Source organism: Podarcis gaigeae, assembly GCF_964106915.1.
Source record: "Podarcis gaigeae genome assembly, chromosome: 1".
Classification (NCBI taxonomy): Eukaryota; Metazoa; Chordata; class Lepidosauria; order Squamata; family Lacertidae; genus Podarcis; species Podarcis gaigeae.
The window spans coordinates 106,139,129-106,160,314 of record NC_139678.1 but is presented as its reverse complement, the minus strand read 5'-3'; the positions used below and the strand labels follow the sequence as shown (position 1 = coordinate 106,160,314).

Genomic DNA, 21,186 nt, shown 5'->3' with positions numbered 1-21,186 from the left:
GGACTACAAGTCCCATCAGCCCTGACCTGCTAGCTATGGATGATGGGAGTTGTGGTCCAGCAACAGCTGGGGACCAAAGTTTGAGAAACACTAGCTCAGACTATCAGATGTAGAGGGAGAGCGCTGCTTTGTACACTTCAGGTCTCAGATTCAACCTCTGGCATCTTCAGGTAGGGCTGGGGGGAGAGCCCTGCCTGAGAACCTGAGGGACCTTGCCAGGCAGTGCAGAAAATACTGAGCCAGATGGACCAATGGTATGAGTCAGTATAAGGCAGTTTCCTATGTTCCATAATGCCCCAGCCTGCAAGCACATACAATACCTCTGGCTGCTCTCTGGTAAATGGCATTAACACCGAGAATTGTGTTATTGTTGGCCAGGTCAAAAAATGAAATAGCTGTCCAGCAATATAGGAGGTGCATCTTTCGGAGGTGAAGTAAGACACGTGGCAGAGCCAGAGGTTTTATCTTGGACCTTCATACGGAAGGCAGCAATTCAAGAAGCTAGCATCCAGAAAAAAACAGCACTGATGTATATGTGGAGTTATCCTCTGAAATAATCAACCTTTGGAGCAAAGCATTCCGCAGAAAGGTGCCTTTGTCATGCCAAAAACGGATACAAAAGGCTTGGCCTGAAGACACAGGGTGAGGCAACCTGCTGATGCTATTGGAGGTCTAGGTGTGGTCAGTATTTGGGTGGGAAATTGCCAGTGCCACCTATGTATGCCCACTTTGAGTTCCCATGAAATTAAGGTGTAATATAAACTGAATTTGCTGTTTTCTACTTGTCTCAAAGATTGGTGTGCTCTACAACAATAATGTCTTATAGATTATGGGGAAGAATACAAGTATTGTTAATAAATAAATAAGAATAGGTGGAGAGCTGATAATTACCCCTTGCAAGCCTGAAAATAAGATACGTTTTATCTCTTGGTGCACCCCCTCTGCGCTTTTAAAGGCTTCAATGGGTTCCACCTATGGAATAACACTGACAAACAGATGCAGGCAAAGCAATATAAATACACCCAAGTTAATGAGTATTGTGGTCTAAATATTTAGCAATTATCAACGGGCCAGGAGGAAAATGAATGCAATTAATTAACGCTCAGTTATGAAAGCACAATAAATCAAGAGGGATGTGAGGCAGCTGGACAGATTACTTACAAAAATATTCTGTAAAAGGAATTTATATCTACTTTATTCTGCGTCTTTTCATTTTTTTTCAAAGGGATATAAACCGTGAAAGGTACTGGCTTCATGAGTACTGTGGAAATGAAAAGAAGACAAGAAAGTGCACAATTTTATGTTTTGGTAGGCCAGCTTGACAAATAAGAAATAGATGAACTTCGCAAAATTAAGAAAATGGTAGAAATGCTTGGAAATATATATATAGATATATATTTAACCTGATTCTACAACTCACAATGAGCATACACATCTGTTGTATTTGTTCCTTAACAGTAAACACAGAAAAGAAAGAAGAATGAGCAGGGATCTACTTTCCATGGATGAGACGTCCACATTTATTTCCCCTCCCCCCATAGGCATAAAAAATGGCAGTGAAGTACTCTGTGAATGAGGCAGGGGATAAGAAAAGTGCAGATATACTGGACCAGAGGTTTGTGCTTCAAAATTACACCGTTCATTTTAAAAACAAAATTATATTTATTTATAACATTTCCTTGTATGATCTCTCTTCCTTTCCCCCCCTCCTCTCTCTCTTTAAAAGATGTCAGCTTTTGAAATCAGTTTTAAAATGACGCACGGCATTACAAATGACGGCACTTCCAACCAATGTGGCGTTTCCATATTTACACCAACTGAAAAGAAATTTACAAGACATGATAGCATATAATCTTGACATTTAGTAACAGCAGTAAAACAAGAAGGGCATCCATATTTTTTTTTCTGTACAAACTATGAGAACAAGACTTTTATTCACATTTTCTCTTTTTTAAAAAAAATCATATCTGTAATTTGTTCTGACCTACACATTTCCCAAAGCCGTTTCCCCTCAATTCTCAAACCTTTCGTCACATTGCCCACACCTTCACCAGACTATAGGAACTACAAGTAATTAGATCTAACATCTAAACAGAGCAAAAGTTCTCCCATTCCAATTTCCTCTTCCAAATTTTCTCCCATCTTCAAAGATAATCCCCTTTAGGGGGGAAAAACAACCTCTTCCTTGTTTCCTTCTTTGCAATTCACTTCCACATTTTCCCCTCAAAACAGCAAACCCATAACTCAATCGCTTTTCAAAAAAAGTTAGAAAGATATGTTTCTGTTCGTGATTTTCTAATGCTACACCCAAGAGTCGGGTGACCCAGGGTATTGTTCTGCTCTATAGGAAGGTCGTCGGGTGGAATAAAAGTCTACATAGTTTGTGGCTGATTTCAGTCCATACTGTGTTGTGTAATCTGTAGCAGATGGGAAGTGAACTCGGTCATCAAAATATGGGTCCTCATAGCTATGTGGAGACTGCAAATATAACCTGTAAGCATCGTAGTTCTTTCTGTTGGAATCATCTTGACTGTAGTACAACTGCTGATGCTGTTGAAAAAGCAAAAAGAAGGGAAGGAAAAATACCTCAGTTGATCTATGTATAGTTGTAGTAGCAATTTATCCATTCACATGAACGTGAGGTGTGTGGCAACATTTTTGCACATAGAAAGAAAGCCTTTTGTAAAACCATTCTCAAACTATATGTTCATTAGTTTCTTTCAGACCCATTTTTCCATGGGAGGGGGGGAATGGGGATGTGTGTGTGTGAGGTGGGGGAATAAATGTAGTAATCTGGAAAATGACATGGCTATCTAGGTTCCTGGCCTCCAGGAAAGAAATATACCATACTGCAACATTTTGTTGCAGGCTCCATTGTATAATCACCAATTGTTCTACAACTAGTATGGCCTATGTTGCATGTATAAGAGGATGAATTTCCATTTCTTGGTACAATTTTATCTTTCTGCAATTTTGATTATGCCCAAGGTATCTTTATAATATGACTTGCTCTTTTTCTATTCTGTCCTCTGAGTCTTCCCAGTTCTTACAAATATTATGTCAACATCTGAACAAACTTTTAAGAGTGAAGACAGGTGTAAAGTAAAGGACTCCCAATCAGGCTGTTCCGTTGTTTCCCCAGCTCTTACATCAGAGGCTCTTGCTGTGGTGGCACTTCATCAGCCTCCTCTTGGTAGAGGATACTTATACTGTTGTTTATTTTTTTTGCCTTTTTTCATTCTTCCCTAATTGCAATTCTTGTTGTGCTGTTGACTTTCTAATTTTACACCCCTAAACACTTGCACTTCTTTAAGAATGCATAATTAGTTATTCCTGGGTGAGGAAACGATGCATTTGCATTTATCACAGCACATAATTTGCAAATGTTGCTTATAGATTTACAGTCTGAAGATGTTTTGCATGACACTATGGTGTAACCCTGTGTCCTTTGTTCAGTTCCTGTCTAACACTTGTTATAGATCCTTGACACAAATGTTCACTTAACATTTTTCATTTTGCTGTATAGTTCTTTAAACAAACAAACAAACAAACAAACAAACAAACAAACAAACAAAAACTTCAGGAATATAACTTTGACTTCTCCATGTTTTCTTGCATTAGTTGCCCAATCCTTTGTGTTTATCTCTTAAAAATCCTAGTACAGTGGTACCTCAGGTTACAGACGCTTCAGGTTACAGACTCCGCTAACCCAGAAATAGTACCTCAAGTTAAGAACTTTGCTTCAGGATGAGAACAGAAATCGTGTGGCGGCGGCGGCAGCAGGTCCCATTAGCTAAAGTGGTACCTCAGATTAAGAACAGTTTCAGGTTAAGAACGGACCTGCAGAACAAATTAAGTTCTTAACCTGAGGTACCACTGTACTGAAATCAATAAAGCCATAAATTGGTGAGCAGTCTGGAATCTCAGGGAAGAATCCAACTGGGGTCTTTGCACTTTTTGAAATGCTTTTGATCCACTAGAGGTGCCTGCTAACAGAAGAGGAGGGGAGATATATCTAATCTATCTCTATGTATTTATCTCTATATTTGCCAAGTTCCCCTTCCCTATTGCCACTTTTCACTTTGATCTAGTGAATCCCCAACTCTCTAGAGCTGATTTTCAGGGGCTGCTAGGGGCTGCAGGGGAGAGGGAGAACTGGCAAAAATGGCCTCCCTTCCTCTTTTGATAGCAGTTGCCTCTGTAGGATGAAAAGCTCTTCTGCAAGTGCAAGAGGACCAGATTGGAATCTACCGTAAATCTTCTGAGATTGGGTATTTCAAAGAATTTTGTGCAAACAAACCAGCAAAGCCCACGTGGCCATTAGACACTGAAGACAAGTGAGAGACAGCAGGGCTACACAACTGCTGGCCCACCAAGATGAACAGAGCTCACTAGCCACATTTGACAGGTATCTGATATTCCCCACGGTTGTTCATGCAGCAAAATAGGAAGTTTATTGAATCTGGTGGTGGGCTGCCGGGTTCAGCAGCTTACAAGTTGTACAGGCCTGTGGTGGAGAAAGGGTGATCCAAAAGGGTATATTAAAAGGGAAATGCGGAAGGCTGCGTAATACACTGCAGTTTTATTTCATAGAAAATAAGAAAAAATAATATTCCAAACTAAGATTTGTATGGAATGGGATAAGATGAAGCCTTGCTTTACTACTGCACTGCAGTTGCAGTGTTGAGAACCATAATCCAGGCACTCAGCATTCTGAGTTCATTGCCTGAAGTTAGAAAGTTACTTTAGGCAGCAGGAATCCATCAATGAAAATGGTTTAGGAGCCATTAGGTTAAAGGAAAATGCACTCTTTCCTGGTGATCAATATGGTCATTTTTTAAATTAAGATTTCAGCTTTTACCTGCAGACGCCTATTTTGGTCTCTTGCTGGTGAAGAATAGGAACTGATATAAATTGGCGAAGGCTTGCTGGACCCTGTGGGAAAACGGCAACAGAGTATTAAAAGCAATATTTGATTTGCTCAGGTGTCATGCTGGGCTGACTTTCACACTTCGGTGAAAGAGGAACAGAACTGTATGATACATATCAATAAAGGATCCCAGTATTTCCCACCTTGGGGGAAGGCTACAAGAGCAAGGTCAGGTTCTGACCACAACAACCACCTCTAGAAACAGACATCTGGATATCCAGCCTTATGGGGCACATTTGACTTCAGTGATTTATTTGGATGCATATAATTTGTGCTTCTCTCTGCCGAAACCTGACTTGCAGGTTCCACCCCCCTTCTCAGACATCTCGGCTGTATAATGATGCTATGCTTCATGACAGAAGGAAGATGAAAGGAAGGAGGCAGAGAGTCCCTTAGCAAGAATTGCTTGCTGCTGAATTTGGGTTATAACCTGTGATGCAGCGAAATGTTTTTGCCAGCATTCATAAGATAAGCGTGTGTTTCTTGAAAAGTAGTATGCAATAAAATATTTTACAGACAGGTTTAAATATGTGCTCGAATAACACCCATTACTTTTTGATGTTATTCTATTGCTACTATGAATATGATCTGACCCTCTTTGCGTTTAAAAAGTTTAAAAATTATGTACCAATCTTTCATTTTCCATCTCACTGGTCCCTTACCAGTATACATATCTTTATGTGCAATCCCATCACCTTGGCTATTGTAATACTGCATAGAAGTTTGGGTCCTATCATATTCGGAACGAGGGTCTCTAATTCCTAACAGCGCTGGTGATGAAGATGTGCTTCCAACTGGGGAAAAGAAGGTGAAAGAGAAGAAAGGAGAGGGCAAGAGAAGGGGAGAGAGAAAATCAGTGCCAGACAAAAGGGTTAGGAAAAAGTAAAGGGTTCTTTGGAAATGCTTTGTAATAATAGGCTTTCAGACATGTAGAAAAAGCGGCAATGAATGTTATTCCTTAAAACATTCATATAGAATCTCTAGAAGAAAGAGCTGCAGCACCTTAAAGTTGGGAGTCAATGTTCATTAGAGTGTTTGGCCAAGACTATGGAGAGTCAGGCAATGTGTATAAATCTATGTTTTTAGGATACAGTTGCTATATGGGCCTACTATTCTCTTCCCACCCCCCACCCCTGATATGCAGGTAGCTCCCCATTTACACTGAGGTTCTGGGCCCAAATGCACGTTCTGGGCCCAAATGCACATACAGTGGTACCTTGGGTTACAGACGCTTCAGGTTACAGACTCCGCTAACCCAGAAGTAGTACCTCGGGTTAAGAACTTTGCTTCAGGATGAGAACAGAAATCGTGCGGTGGTGGCGCAGCAGCGGCAGGCCCCATTAGCTTAAGAACAGCTTCAGGTTAAGAATGGACCTCCAGAGCGAATTAACTTCTTAACCCGAGGTACCACTGTACACGAAATCGTGTAAATTGGGAGTACCCTGGAGAGTCCTCCTGGTTTGGGAGGAGACCTACCCCAGAGCCAGAAGAGGATCCTCCCCCAAGAGAGCCAGAGGGGCAAGGGGGTTTGCTCAGCTAACACGCAGGGAACCTTTTTCCTCCTCACCATGAACTACAGTAGCCACAGCTTTCCATGGAAGACCCTATCTTCTTAAATTAATACTGTTTAGGCCTGGTTGTAAATATCATCTCTTTGTACATCACAGAGGCAGGTGCCTAAGTGCTGTGGAGGGTGGAATATCTGGTTAAAAATGTATAGACTGTTTGTTGAACTCTGTCATACCAAAAACCAGTCTGATGGCTTCAACTATATATGAGAAGAATATGCTTGAAGTAAAAAACTGAGAATGAGCCTCCAAAGGTTTTTAAAAGGAGTGAACAAGAGCTGATCGGGGAAATTAACATCTAATCCGGCCACATACGAAGGGAAAGGTTTATTAACTGACCGGACTGAATGATAGGCGACATTTGTTGATTTGTTGTAGACAAGGAGGGATGTGACTTGAATCTGTCACGCTCAAGTGTTGACACTGGGGTAATAAAATGATTTTGATTCCAACCATCCTGTGGAACAAGAAAAAGGAGGTCATATGAAAAATGAATTGACATTTCATTAGAAGAACTAGTTTAGATTTCATTGTGGAATTGCATCTTGAGGAATACTAATTTTTGTATGAACAGCTTTTATGTGTTACCTTCTTGTAAATACTGCGGAGATCACGATATTGCCATAATGTGTTCAGCACCTGGGCTGCTGCCTTGACAACCTTCAGTGAAGACCTGAGAAGAAAAAAAGTTTACGTTTAGTGTACAATATTACTAGACATGCACGTACTACACAAATAGAATTGCTTCTTCTCATGATAATTATTTTGTAGGGTTCCACAGCTTTGAGTATTATTTACCATGCTATTCAACATTTACATTAAACTACTGGGTGAAGTAATCTGGGTATTTGGAGCCTGGTGTCACTGATATATTGATGACACCCAGTTTTGTTTTGTTTTTTTCTTGGATCCAGGTGTGATGGTGATCTCTCTGAATGAGTGCTCAAAATCTATGATGGACTGGATTAGGACGAATTAGCAAATTCAATGCAGACAAAGAGATATGTGATGATGGTGGCTCATTTAGTTGCCCAGATGGATGAAAATATGCATTTGGAGGGGGCTGGCTTTGCATTCCCCAGTAAGGATTAGGTTCACAGTCTGGGAGTACCCGTGAACTCAGCACCATTCCTGGATGTTGAGGAAGTGGCTGTGGTCTGGAATGCTTTTTAATAACACAGATAGCCAGGTGAAAAGGGCCCGCTGCTAAAAGGCGTTCATACTTTGGGTATTTCTATATCAGATTACTGAAATGCTCTTTATTGTGGAGCTGCCCTTGAAAGCTGGCTCGGAAATGTAAAATGGTACAAAGTGTGAGTGAACATTTGTTAGCAGAAGTACACTTCTGATTACATTTTATACCTGCTTTAAAACTTCTATAGTTTTACCAGTTTGTATATGTGCTCAAATTCAAGGCACTCACTACATTCTAAGAATCTTAAGGGAAGCACTTCCTTTTCTATGAGCCTGCTGAACATTAAGATGTTGAAAAGTGGAGTCGATCCTGATAAACTTGAGATTAGATTGTTATATATGAGTCACAGGGCTTTTGGGGGTGGGTAGTGAACCTATTCATTTCATTTTGTTTGGTTTTTACCTAAATGCTTTGGAGCTTGGACATGGCACCATTAATTTATCTGCTGTTTCCTTATTCTTGTAATTGTTAAGAACATTTTTAAAAAATTGATAGATCAGGCCAAAGGTCTATCTAGTCCAGCAGCATCTGTGTAGGTAGAGCTAATCCAGGCATAGGCAAACTCCAGTCCTCCAGATGTTTGGGACTACAATTCCCATCTTTCCTAGTTAACAGGACCAGTGGTCAGGGATGATGGGAATTGTAGTACCAAACATCTGGAGGGCCGGAGTTTGCCTAGGCCTGATCTAATCTATAAGGACACCTTAGTTTTATGACATTTCCTCTAAATTCACAAAGATTTTGGTCTAGGGATGGTTTGCAAAAATTTGCGCGCACACACAAATTATACATAATAAGGAAACTGGCAGGCACAGTGTGGATTTTAGAAAAATCACACGGAATAAATGCCAAGGTCTCTCCTCCTGTGCTGAACAGATTGCAACTCTATGAGGCTGGTCAGCTTATTAAGTAAGACAAGAATGCATAAATAATACTCTTTGTGTAGACCACAAATTTTCTTAAGTTCTTCTTATCAAGAGATTTTTCACTTGAGACTTTCTAATGTTCCACTTGCCTGTCACCTCTTCCTTTTGTTATGTTCACCAGTTTTTCTATTCCTCCTGTGTCAGCCAGGGCTTTAGCATTCTCCATGTTTTTGCTGGTGACCTCATGCAAAGCACAGCAGATTGCAGCCACAGTTTCATCAGAGAGAATGTTTGGCCCATTGCCTCCGGGAAGGCGATTTACCAGGTCTCGCATAGCGTATTTACCTGGGGAGGAAAAGAAGCCCATACAGGAACTTTGCACTGTTCTAAGGTATTTTTAGCATCACACAGAAAAACACACAGCGTAGAAACACTACAAGGAGACTTATTATTATTATTTAATACAACTTCATAAAAAAAAGAAAGAAATCCCTTTGCTATGCAGAGTGGCAGCAAGGTACTGCAGTGTCATTTTTCAAATTAAAAATATATTGCCTTCTTTTGCTGGATTAGAACAAAAAGTGATTAAAATGATTGTGGCAGCATGCCAAAGTACACAGACATACACAAATCTATGTATTTATTTTAGATAAGCTTGTTTTAGCTGAGCCATTTTATAGTAAGAGAGAGAGAGAACACAACACAATCAAATTAATTGCTCTGGTTTCTAGCAATCTGTGGTTTATAAAAACACAATAAATATTTCACCAAAGCACACAGATCCTCCTTCCTTCCTTCCTTCCTTCCTTCCTTCCTTTCTTTCTAGCAGAACTTTGAACCAATGGAATGTGAGAAGTTAAGAGGCTGTATTTGAGTAAGATGCTAAGCCATAATTTAGGGCTACATGAATGAGCACAAGTGAAGAGTTGGGCGTAAATGCTTCTTTCCTTTTCCTCCCATGGGGGTGGAAGAAGAACCAGCTGAGTCAATTTTTTACTTTCAGAGAATTCTACCTTGCTGTGTTAAAAGCCTGACTCTGGTAGCTTTAATTACCAGCCGGCTTCAAACTGGAGGGTCATGAAGTTGTCTTGTTGAACTAAACAGAGTCGTTTAGGTAGAGCTAAATCATGGTTTAGCATTGTATGAGAATGTGGCCAGTATCTAGTATGTACAGAAGCAGGAAATATGCATATGAAGTATAATTGTTATAGGAGAGAAAAATCAGTTTCCAAGATTGTGGGATTGGTGTTCAGTGAAATTTAACAAACTGCACAGTAAAACAAAGAAAAAGTATCCTAAAGCTAAGGTACACTAAATGTCCTGGTTTGGGCTTTGGTGATAACTCAGTGGCCCTGTAACACAAAAACTGGAGGTGTATTTGTATATAAATGATAGCTAGCAGGTAAGTAATATGAGGAAGGTATTAATTCTCTGCTCTAGCTGAGCACCTGCAGACAAATTCTGATTCATAACCAAAGAAGAAATGCTACTCCACTGCATACTTGTAGCAATGTACAATTTAAAAACATTTTGTGTAAATACAAGTGGAACGGTGCATAAGCAAGGAAATGGCCCATTCACTTCTGCAGTCAGGAATATTCATTTCTCTCCCAGTTTGTGACATGGATTGCAACTCCCCTTTGCAAAACGTTGTGTAATAACTTTGGTTTTGGACCATCGGCTTCTGAGACACAGATCTCTGAATGCACTGATTTTGTTAGATTAAAATAATCTCAATAACGTCAACACCTCTCTAGACTCTTAGAAATAGATATGTAGCTGAGGCCAGATGATAAAGCACAAGAAACACAAACGCATCTTCAGGGAACCATTCCCCCTTTCATTTGTCTGCTGAGGAACCCCTGTAGATTGCAGAGAATTCTGTAGCTGGTTTGTGAGTTTGCAAAATTCACCTAGATGTTAATCAAGTCCTTTTTTCTTTCTTTTACTGCAGTATAGTCCTGGTTGAACAGAGGACTGAATCACACATGATATAGATGGTCTCCTGATGGAATTTTTAAAATACTTTAAAAAACACTCACAGAGAATTTTGATTGGAGCAGGGCTGCCTTCACAACAGGGATAATACTGATCCAATCCAATTCAGATCACGTGTAGCTTGGCCCTGATAGCATACGCTAGGACACTATTTTCAATCATGTGGGTCCTGAAGTCTATGCAAGTGGGTCTGGGTTTATACATAAACCCCAAATAATCATTGCTTTGAATCCTTAAGTGGTATCATGAATGCCTCTTACAACTTTTTGTTTCTTTGGCATATTATACTGCTGTGTTGGCCCATGAAAGTGAACTTCAGAAAGGCTCAAGCCTTATACTTTTAATGCTTGGGAACTGCTTTCTAATAGCAGATCTGGTAACAGTTTACCACAAGGTGCTCAAACAGGGAGTTGTTCTGAGTGACTATTACAGCTCTTTCCCTGGTGCCTGTGCACAGAGTTTTAGAACCAATGGTCTAGGCTACACCCATCAATATTACTCTGACTTTTAAAACAGAAAACCCAGATGGAGGAAAGAGGGCTGCCGAATTAATCATCTGCAGGAAATTGGCCATGTCATCTATATAAACACCTACCTATCCATATCAACATTTTGACAGAAACATACATTATGGCAGGAGGGGAAAAAATGGTTCTAAAAATAAATTTGAAAACACTCTTGATCTCCAAGGGAAGAATATGTTTGGAGGCTGTCAGAACTCATCACCAGCATAATGAATCTTGAGAAGGTTATGACTTTACACCAAAGATGAAGAATTTCATTTTCAATCAAGCTTTGCAGATATAACTTCCTGTCCGAAACAGTTCCATTTTCCAGCGACTGCTTGCTACTGAGACAGAGGGTTGTTTCCAGGGCATTACCAGTAGTGTTATGCTGGTGCAATGGGACTGCTACTTCTAGCCCCTGCCCTCCACGCACCCCTGACTAGAGGTCTTTTGCTCACTGAGATCCCCTGTGATGGCTGAGCTGCAGGGCTGGATATGGCTACAGGAAACTCCAAAACTAATTTTAAAAAATATACAGTGTTTCTCATATGGACATCCTGCATAGTTAGGCGTCCCTCATTACTTACCAATAAGCTCCTTGTTGCGGACATCTAATGCCATATTTCTCAAAGCTGTTGCCACAGAAGAAACAACTCTGTCATTGTCCATTCTCAGCAGTTCCACGAGAATCGGAAGTCCTTTCTCTTTTCTGACAGCAGCTCGAATATAGGCCGCAAACTACCAACAAAAATGCAAAATTACTTAAAAACATGTACATTTTTTTATTTTAAAAAGCCAATATAGCCAACCTTTTCTTTCACCATGTTTGAATTTTAATACAAATTAGTGGGTGCTGTCCAAACCACAAAATGGAGCTATGTACCCTACTCGCATTAACTTAAGTGTGGGTTTGGCATCAACCTCACATTTGAAGAGTTTTCATTATGGGCCACAGAAAGAGATGAATTTGACTAAATATGTTAAATGGTATTATAACTGCTTTAATAGCTATTAAATACGCAGTAACATTTTATGGTGGGGAACGACAAAATGTTTGGTTCCTTTAAAAGGAAATCACCTGCTGGAACTTCTAAGGCAGTATGTCACTTTAAGAAATTTGAGGGGTTTTATTATTATTATCCCTTTGGTGAATAAAGAAAAGGGATTTAAGGTACGCAGGGTGGTGCTTTTACAGTATACCAGCTGTGCATATAGTAAGCAGGAGTGTATAGCAATAAAACCTATTGGTGAACAGCAATTAATCTCCTATTTGCTGATAAACCTATCTGTGCTTTAGCTAATTTAATTAAGCTGTGACCTTTCTTTGCACGGCTTGCAGAAAATGCTGGATTCGGAATATTTGGAGATTTTGTACTGAACAATATCTTTTTTTTAAAAGTGAGGCTAAGAATTTTGCTCCTGACCCCACCCCAGTTATGCACTGGTAAGAAACCCTCAGTGCTTTTAACGGTAGCATGTTGGTAATGTTCTTCCCCCAAAGCATTCCACTTTGTGCTACTGTGGCTGTAAGGTGAATAGATGTACGAACTGGGGGAGCAGAGCTGAAGTTAAATATTAAAAATGGCATTACTTCATACAATAGCAAAGGGAGGAATTCAATGTAGGGCTACGACAATCATTCTGTTGGTGCAAGCTTTTCTGTTTGCCAGATGGAAAAACCCTCAGTCTCCTCTCCCCACATGCTCTTATGAGGGTTTTCATGACACCCCGCCAATTGGGGAGATGGGGGGGGGAGTCCCACTGCCCTAGCAGAAGTCCTTCAGTTAGCAAGACTATTTAATTGATTCCCACCCTTAACGTTCTTAAATTTCCCCTACATTTTTCCTGGAAATTTTTATTCCACATTCAAGGTAGAAAAAAAAATATTCTTCTTCAATAAAAAACTACAATGTGATTGTCTGCCCTCTCACCCTTGTGCAGTATGGAAGCTTTTCCTTCCGTTTTATTTCTTATTTTACTCTTCTTTATGTCTTGCTCTGTTAGCACAGAGAGGCTAACATTACAGCAAACAACACAAAGTTAGCATCATCCTAACATTTCAGATTAGCTTGTCATGATAGCTAACCCTGGACAAATTGTATTTAGTAGCCTCAAGTGTAGTTTGTTGAAGCAGACCGGCTTCAAACCTTATAGTCTGTGAAACTGGCTTCTGTGCCAGAGGTGGACAAAGAACAATGGAGCTTGCTGGCTTGAGACGGCTCGTTCTTGTATAACACTGAAACATGACTTAACATTGTGTCCAAATGCAGTCATCGTCTTCAAATAGAATGGGAAAATATATTTGTATAGCTGCATCAGGTAGAATACTATGAAGCGTTATGTTCCACCTCCCTTGCACACACCACTATCAGCAAGGATGGCCTGGACATACTGTTCCTAGACTCCATACATAAAAGAATACTTGTGCCACATAATTCTAAGGTATTGTTGAGATGTCTGCGCATGTAATGAGTCAGGACCAAATGCACTTTATCTTCTTTTTGATGGGCAGAGTAATATCCACTTGTCCATACGCATGAATTATGGGCAGTATTCCACTAAGTTTTACTCGAAGTACCACTGCTGAAATGAATGAACATGGCCAACTTTTGTCCATTAATTTCAATACGTCTAAACTATGGTTGAATACCATCTTACTTTTTTTTTTTTAATTGGTCAACTTTACATATAATTCATATGAGATCCCGTGACCTAAAGTACATTTCCTGGATAAAACGGCCTGCAAAATGTTGGATATGGGATGTTGCCATTGGTTCTCTGCTAGAGCATCAGTGTTGTTGCAAAAAACACTGCAAGGGTGAAGGAGCAACAGCTTCAAGTTTCATACAGTACCTTCCAGTTGCCCGCAGAAAGATTCTGGAGAGATCCTGCAGAACCTTCCAAAGTAGCCGGGTTGGAGCTTTCAGCTAGAAGAGTTAGATACGGTTTCACTACAGAAGGATGCCACAGCATTTCCACACCTTTAGGAGACTTTGACAATCCTGGTATTGGGCCAACTCCATCCCACTGTGAAAGATAACACACTTATTATATGTGAGCTCTGTCTTTTAAGCCAAATCCAAACAGGATTATTTAAAACATTCTGCTACGTGGTATCCTCTAACATATTGGTTCCTATAAGAGATAAGCCATGGGGAATGAGGAGGAACCAACCTGGTCCTCCTGCGAAGTTTTCTTCTTCTTCTTCTTCTTTTTCCCCCAGCAGCTTGGCTCTGAATCTTTGCTAGGCGATTCCTTCCCCAAAAAGTCATCCAATTCATTTATACCCAGAAGGCGGGCCTGAGGCACTTCAAGCTCGAGACGGTAGGAAAGGTTTCTTAGTGTGCACACACAGTTTTCCACTGTCTGTAAGCCAAACACAGGAGAGATTCTGTAGTGAAATACATAGTGCAGAAGTGATTTGGGAATATACATTTAAAGGATGGATTAAACTTTTGAAGGGATATCATGGGAAATAAGGATCAGCTAAATTTTAACCATGATGAGTCCTTTTAGTAATCCCTCTATATGTTGGTCCAGTGTAAAGGTTATCAAACTTTGTCACAGTGAACCTCTCCAAGTCAATGAGAATTGTGCCCACCCAAGATTGAGTAAGAGAGCAACAATTTAAACACTGAACCTTCAGAAATACTACAAAGGAGGGGGAAGAAACTAGAAAGATATGGAAGATAAAACCCATCCTTGTTTTCATCATTTCACAGTTCCAGGTTCTGTTTAGAAAGGCAGCTTTAATTTGCATGCTTCAACATTCAGTGGCACAAAAGCCTAACAACTCTGTGACTGCAATGGTATAAACAAATTACAAACCAAACCAGACAACTCTCCTGATAACAAAGAAAATGTTGTTAAAAGATCTACACACCTTGCTGTCATAATCTGAAGTATTCACACATGTATGGATCACATATAACAATGAATCAACCAGCCCTTCACAAGATCTCATTTGTTTCCGTGCCTCTTCTCCTGCAGAGCTTAGATTCCTAAGGCATAAAAATCAGAATGGTGATGCATATTAATAAACACTATGTATTTTATTATTCTTATTATCAGAGACATGCACAGCCAATTGTCTGCATACGGAAAGCTGCTTAGATATGACGATGATATCATTTGCTGATGAAGTGCAAACACATGTCAGAGTTCAACTCAGTGTATTCCAGATAATACTGTGCGCGTGTGTTTTATAATGACATTTTCAGTTAACAGGGCGGCTATTAAAACAGTGTTGGAGCAGAATGCCCCTCATTACTGTATATTCATTGCTATAAAGAATAGATTGTTGAGAGAAAGAATCCAAAAGATATCAGGATTACGATAGAGAAATCTATTTTCCCCACTCTAATACTATCTATAACCTACTGCTTGCTTTAGAACAGTGTTTCCCAACCTTTTTTGGGCAAAGGCACACTTGTTTCATGAAAAAAATCTCGAGGCACACCACCATTAGAAAATGTTTAAAAAATTAACTCTGTGCCTATATTGACTATATGCCGCTTGGGGCGGCAGCCTGTTGCCCGAAGCACAGGGAGCCCTACGGAGGGCTCCCCGTGCTTCCGGCGAGTGTCTGCAACCCTGCGCGCCCGGCAGGAGCTCCTGCCAGGCGCGCAAGGCTTGGGGCGGCAGCTTGTTGCCCGAAGCACAGGGAGCCCTACGGAGGGCTCCCTGTGCTTCGGGCGAGTGTCTGCAACCCTGCGCGCCCGGCAGGAGCTCCTGCCAGGCGCGCAAGGCTTGGGGCGGCAGCCTGTTGCCCGAAGCACAGGGAGCCCTACGGAGGGCTGCCCGTGCTTCGGGCGAGTGTCTGCAAGCCTTGCGCGCCCGGCAGGAGCTCCTGCCAGGCGCGCAAGGCTTGGGGCGGCAGCCTGTTGCCCGAAGCACAGGGAGCCCTACGGAGGGCTCCCCGTGCTTCGGGCGAGTGTCTGCAAGCCTTGCGCGCCCGGCAGGAGCTCCTGCCAGGCGCGCAAGGCTTGGGGCGGCAGCCTGTTGCCCGAAGCACAGGGAGCCCTACGGAGGGCTGCCCGTGCTTCGGGCGAGTGTCTGCAAGTCTTGCGCGCCCGGCAGGAGCTCCTGCCAGGCGCGCAAGGCTTGGGGCGGCAGCCTGTTGCCCGAAGCACAGGGAGCCCTACGGAGGGCTCCCTGTGCTTCGGGCGAGTGTCTGCAACCCTGCGCGCCCGGCAGGAGCTCCTGCCAGGCGGCAAGGCTTGGGGCGGCAGCCTGTTGCCCGAAGCACAGGGAGCCCTACGGAGGGCTCCCCGTGCTTCCGGCGAGTGTCTGCAAGCCTTGCGCGCCGGGCAGGAGCTCCTGCCAGGCGCGCAAGGCTTGGGGCGGCAGCCTGTTGCCCGAAGCACGCGGAGCCCTCCGGAGGGTGCCCCGTGCTTCGGGCGAGTGTCTGCAAGCCTTGCGCACCCGGCAGGAGCTCCCGTCGGCCGCGCGAGGCTTGGGGCGGCAGCCTGTTGCTCTAAGCACATGGAGCCCGCCTCCCTCCCACGGCACACCAGGCAAAGTCTCGCGGCACACTAGTGTGCCGCGGAACACCGGTTGGGAAACACTGCTTTAGAAAATGTGGCCAGTTTTCTCTGCAGATTAAATATATACCTTTATGTGTACTTGTTAGGGCTAAACACAGAAATCTGTGTGGGGTCCTCAATGATTCATTTCCCCAGACCACTCAGTGACTAAAAAAATAACCCTGGGTTAAAGAAAAAAAGGGGGGAGAGCACTGCCTATATCAGTTCTCAGTCAATCCTTATTGCTCAGCAAAATTTCTTACCCAGATACGTGGTTAGCAATAAATGATCCACATGCTGCACTAAAGCCTGCAAAAAAACTACTTGTTGCTGCTTAATGCCAATCCATTTGGCAATGTCTGCATAGTGTGGTCTAATCTGGGATGGGTCCAGGCCACACTGAACGGTTGCTGCCAAAAAGATTCTTGCATCTTTATAACCCTCCCAAGGCCAAGGAAGCTAAAACACTAACATTGAGCAAGTTCTCCCCGATTCCACCACCTGAAAAGCAATAAATCAAAACACACCCCTTTTGTTGTCTATGTTTTTAAAATGTATGCAAAACTAGACATGGTATTCTTTGGGTGATGTTTATTTATTTATTTTTTTGCTGTTATTGGCTCACAGACTGTGTGAATATCTTAGACAAGGTAATGGGGTTTGTGAAGAAATACAGCAGGAAGCATGGTGAAGCAGCACAGACTAGGATGCAGGTTAAAGTTGTGGGAGTAGCAGCAAGTAGTTGTTGAAGGAGGAACATCTGGAAAGGCACTGGATTATATGGTCCTGTTATGCAGTGGTCCTGTTAGTTATGCAGATGTCCTTGCACGAAAGGGACATCATTGTATGAAACAACCCAATGTATACACAAGAGAATGTATATTTTGTATTTCTAAAACCAAGGGCTATTTTTTTAATTAAAAGGTGCTTTTATGAGCCCTTGGCTGCTCTTCAATTTATCTTGCTTTCTGGTGAAGTAATTTATCATAATCTAGGTTTGCCTCCCCAATTTGGTGACCACCAGATGATTTGGAATACAACTCCCACAGACTTGCTGTAACTGATGATAAGACTGCCGTCCGAATGTTGTGGAGGGTACCAGGCTTGGGAAGGCTGTTCTGGATCTACCTCCACATCTTTATGAATCTATTTTGTTTTCAGACCTAATCTAACATGGCCATTTTTTAATTCAAATCCTGCCTTCTGTCCTTGCAATCCCTGACTAGTCTGCTTATTCTTCACACTTGCCAACCAACATATTCCTGGTTGCATATTGTGGTTTAAAAGGTCACTACATTTTTAGCCAACATGTTATAAATGGACACTTAAATAAGATGTGAATGTGAGAAATGCACGTTTGCCAGCCTGTACATTATACAGATGCATTTCTCACAGAGCCATGATGGGCTCCTGAGTAAACGTGGTGACAAATCCAGGTTTGCCTCTGCATAAAGATTGGAAAATATCTAAATGTATCCATTAAAAGGTGCAATCCATCAAACGCTGTTCCAGTTCATCCCCATTTTCAACAATTGTCCTATTACATAACTTAATATATGCACCCTGCAGCTCCAGATGTTGTCAGAAATGCGACATGACCTGGTGATGCTTTGCGTTCCTTTCTAGCCACTGATTCTACTATGACTTGATAAACAAGGCTTCATGGTTTACATGGCTAAGGATGATCCTGGCTTGCATCTTGGCCACAATATCCTTTTTGACATTTCCCTTACTGAGCCAATGACTTCATCAGCTGGCTATATTGGTCATTCATGGATCATACTGCTTTGCTGAGTTCCTTACTGCTGACCCTAACTTTGAATGCCTGCAAGCCGAGTCTGACCAAAAGCAGAACTGAACCGAGACAGAGCCCTTTTGAAATCATGAGCTATTTAAAAACTAATTTCAAGGATCATTTCAATAAATCTATGATTCAATTTGGACACCACACCAAATCAAAGTTTGTGCTAATCATTGTTTAGAACCAAACCATGGTATTACCTTCCAAAATTAGAGGCAAACCCTGGTTTAAAGCTGCTTCTTTGCTTACATTTTTATGTCTGTTCAGCACTCTAATCTCTTGAAACAGTGGATTCTGGGGACAGAGCAATAACCATGGTGTTGTGATCACACCAATTATGGTTGCTCCAAATCATGATTTCTCATACTGGTTTGTTGGCAAATTGTCAATTACAACATCACTGTTAAGCTTCCTTAGCCATGGTTTAATGGAAAAAGGCACATATGTTTGGAGGGGATTAGATGGAAGGTTGTAGCGGAACTCTTAATTGTGAGAGGAGGATACTTTTTTTTTGTTTTTTAAAGCAGTGGAGCTCCTCTTACCTGACAGTCACAAATGTCTCCTCCAGAATGCCCCAAAGTTACATTACTGTAAGGCACTCTTGGTGGAAAGAATGGAGGCCAGCACTCACTGGAACAGTGCCCTCTCTAGGACATCTCATGAGGGGAAATGACCACTGAAAAGAGCGGTACCAATAGGGCAGATGTGTGTCACATCCCTTGAATGCTCCCCCTTCCTCAACAAACGTACGAGAAATCTCCCAAAGATTGAGCAGTGAAATGGAATGGGCTGTTTCAGCTTGGTCTTTTGTTTTTAAGTGAGTTGCTCTGGTCATTTGTTGAACTTCATTTGGACTTCAATCAGAGTGGCCAAAATCAAAGAACCAATCAACTAGTTCTGGTGCCTAAGAGGGCTTTAGAATTGTGCTTCTTGAAGAAGCAGCCCTTAACACCATGTGACAAATTACACCTGAAACTGATGGGACTTATAAAAAGCATCTCAGGATAGGGCACAGGAGGAAGATTGTGCTGATTAAAGAAAGAGGGAAGCAACCCAATTGGGCCTTTGGTAGCTCCTTCAATACCAGCAATTATCATTAGATGATTTTGATGTGTGTAGTCTGCAATAATTCTTTCAAGCTTACACTAATAGAATGGCCTGAACCACAGTAGTGACCAGTTAATAACTTAAAGATTAAATTGCTAGAAATGACTTGGCATCAAAGCAACTCGCAACTTAACCCTATAATTAGCATTTAATACAAACACAGAGAGCACACAATCATAAAACAACATGCCCTTGGATATAAATCTGCATGTCTGCTTCTTTTCATTATGCAAAAGCAAAGCATATTAGCTTGGATGGAAGAAATGATTAGTTTACAAAGGCCGCATAAGAAATTGCTGTTTTAAGATTACTACTACAAACACAGCAATTTACCTCAGGCATCCTGTTGTATTGCGTAGAACTAGAGAAGTCTGGAATTTAATTTTATGATCATCATCAAAGGAAGAATTATTCCAACCAGAATGAGGAACTATCACAGTGTTTGTTAGCGTTGAAAGCGCATCTCGAATGATTGTCATCTTTACTGCATCGCATGAAGACAAGTTCCAGAGAACGCCTGTGGAGGGGGAAAAGATCCATCAAGTATTATTTTATGGCTAGAACCATTAGGTTCAACTTGCAAACTTTACCATATAGTTGTGGTAACAGCAAGTTAAAACACAGCACATTTAAAAGAAATAAAAACCAAATACTCCATAGCATAAAAGACAACAGTATGAGAAGCAACATCTCTCTCTCTCTCTCTCTCTCTCTCTCTCTCTCTCTCTCTCATTTTTCAGCTTAGCACATGGACCTTAAGTTATCATGACAGAACTTAAGGGAGGAATAAGTATCCCTAGTAGGAAGGGGCAAAGTCACTGACACGTTTATAAAACAAAAGCAGTACTCTGAAAGGTAGCAAACAGACAGCAGACCAGACCATTTGTGTGATGAAACTTCAGCTGCAATCCTATTCACACTGACCTGAGAGAAAGCTCCATTTAACCTAGTAAAGGTAAAGGGACTCCTGACCATAAGGTCCAGTCGTGACCGACTCTGGGGTTGCGGCGCTCATCTCGCTTTATTGGCCGAGGGAGCCGGCGTACAGCTTCTGGGTCATGTGGCCAGCATGACTAAGCCGCTTCTGGCGAACCAGAGCAGCGCACGGAAACACCATTTACCTTCCTGCCAGAGTGGTACCTATTTATCTACTTGCACTTTGACGTGCTTTCAAACTGCTAGGTTGGCAGGAGCAGGGACTGAGCAATGGGAGCTCAATTGGGATCCAACCAGATCCCAATGTACTGGGCACCTTAAAATTCAAGCAAAATGAAGTCTACATTATACATATCGAGACAAGCTAGGATGGTTTATTCTACAATGTTGTATTTACATTCCAAAGGGTGTGAGATCAGCAGTAACTTGCCACCATAACTGAAATACAGAATACATATAGAGTGGCTCACAAACTATGAGGCATTTCTGATTCCGAATATTTTATTACCAAAAGATTCTGGGTTGTGTTGAACTTGCTGCCTTCCAAATAATTGGGCGCATAAAATAATAATCATAACGGATTCATCTTGCATGAGGTTACAGAACTACTGTTGCAAAAAAAAAAAAAGGGAAAAAAGAGTACACTGAAATTATGTCCCTCAACTCATCAAGAAGAGAAAGAATGAACAGCTCTTCCCTGGTAAGGAAAAGAAAGGAGCAGCCAGTTAGGTGAACACTGCCAGTAGTTCCTATG

The 21,186-nt window shown here is 41.6% G+C and overlaps 1 protein-coding gene and 1 long non-coding RNA gene across 16 annotated transcripts in view; one reads left to right on the top strand and one right to left on the bottom strand.

The window, feature by feature from the left end:
- LOC310834013 overlaps nt 1-21,186 on the top strand; it is a 224,134-nt gene that overhangs the window by 187,894 nt on the left and 15,054 nt on the right. The gene's annotated exons all lie outside the window — the stretch shown is intronic.
- PKP4 (plakophilin 4) overlaps nt 1,643-21,186 on the bottom strand; it is a 96,466-nt gene continuing 76,922 nt past the window's right edge. For 6 of the 15 annotated variants that reach the window (XM_083705172.1, XM_083705179.1, XM_083705186.1 and 3 more), the window contains exons 12-22: nt 19,830-20,013; nt 14,947-15,064; nt 14,238-14,429; nt 13,917-14,090; nt 11,651-11,801; nt 8,709-8,904; nt 7,087-7,171; nt 6,838-6,955; nt 5,593-5,724; nt 4,862-4,935; nt 1,643-2,550 (exon numbers count right to left, since the gene is read on the bottom strand). In XM_083705172.1, coding sequence (XP_083561298.1) covers nt 2,302-2,550; nt 4,862-4,935; nt 5,593-5,724; nt 6,838-6,955; nt 7,087-7,171; nt 8,709-8,904; nt 11,651-11,801; nt 13,917-14,090; nt 14,238-14,429; nt 14,947-15,064; nt 19,830-20,013 — 1,673 coding nt within the window. In that variant the 3' untranslated portion in view covers nt 1,643-2,301. Of the gene's footprint in view, nt 2,551-4,861; nt 4,936-5,592; nt 5,725-6,837; nt 6,956-7,086; nt 7,172-8,677; nt 8,905-11,650; nt 11,802-13,916; nt 14,091-14,237; nt 14,430-14,946; nt 15,065-19,829; nt 20,014-21,186 lie in introns of those variants that run through there. The other 9 variants (XM_083705181.1, XM_083705182.1, XM_083705175.1 and 6 more) reach the window with 3 other exon arrangements.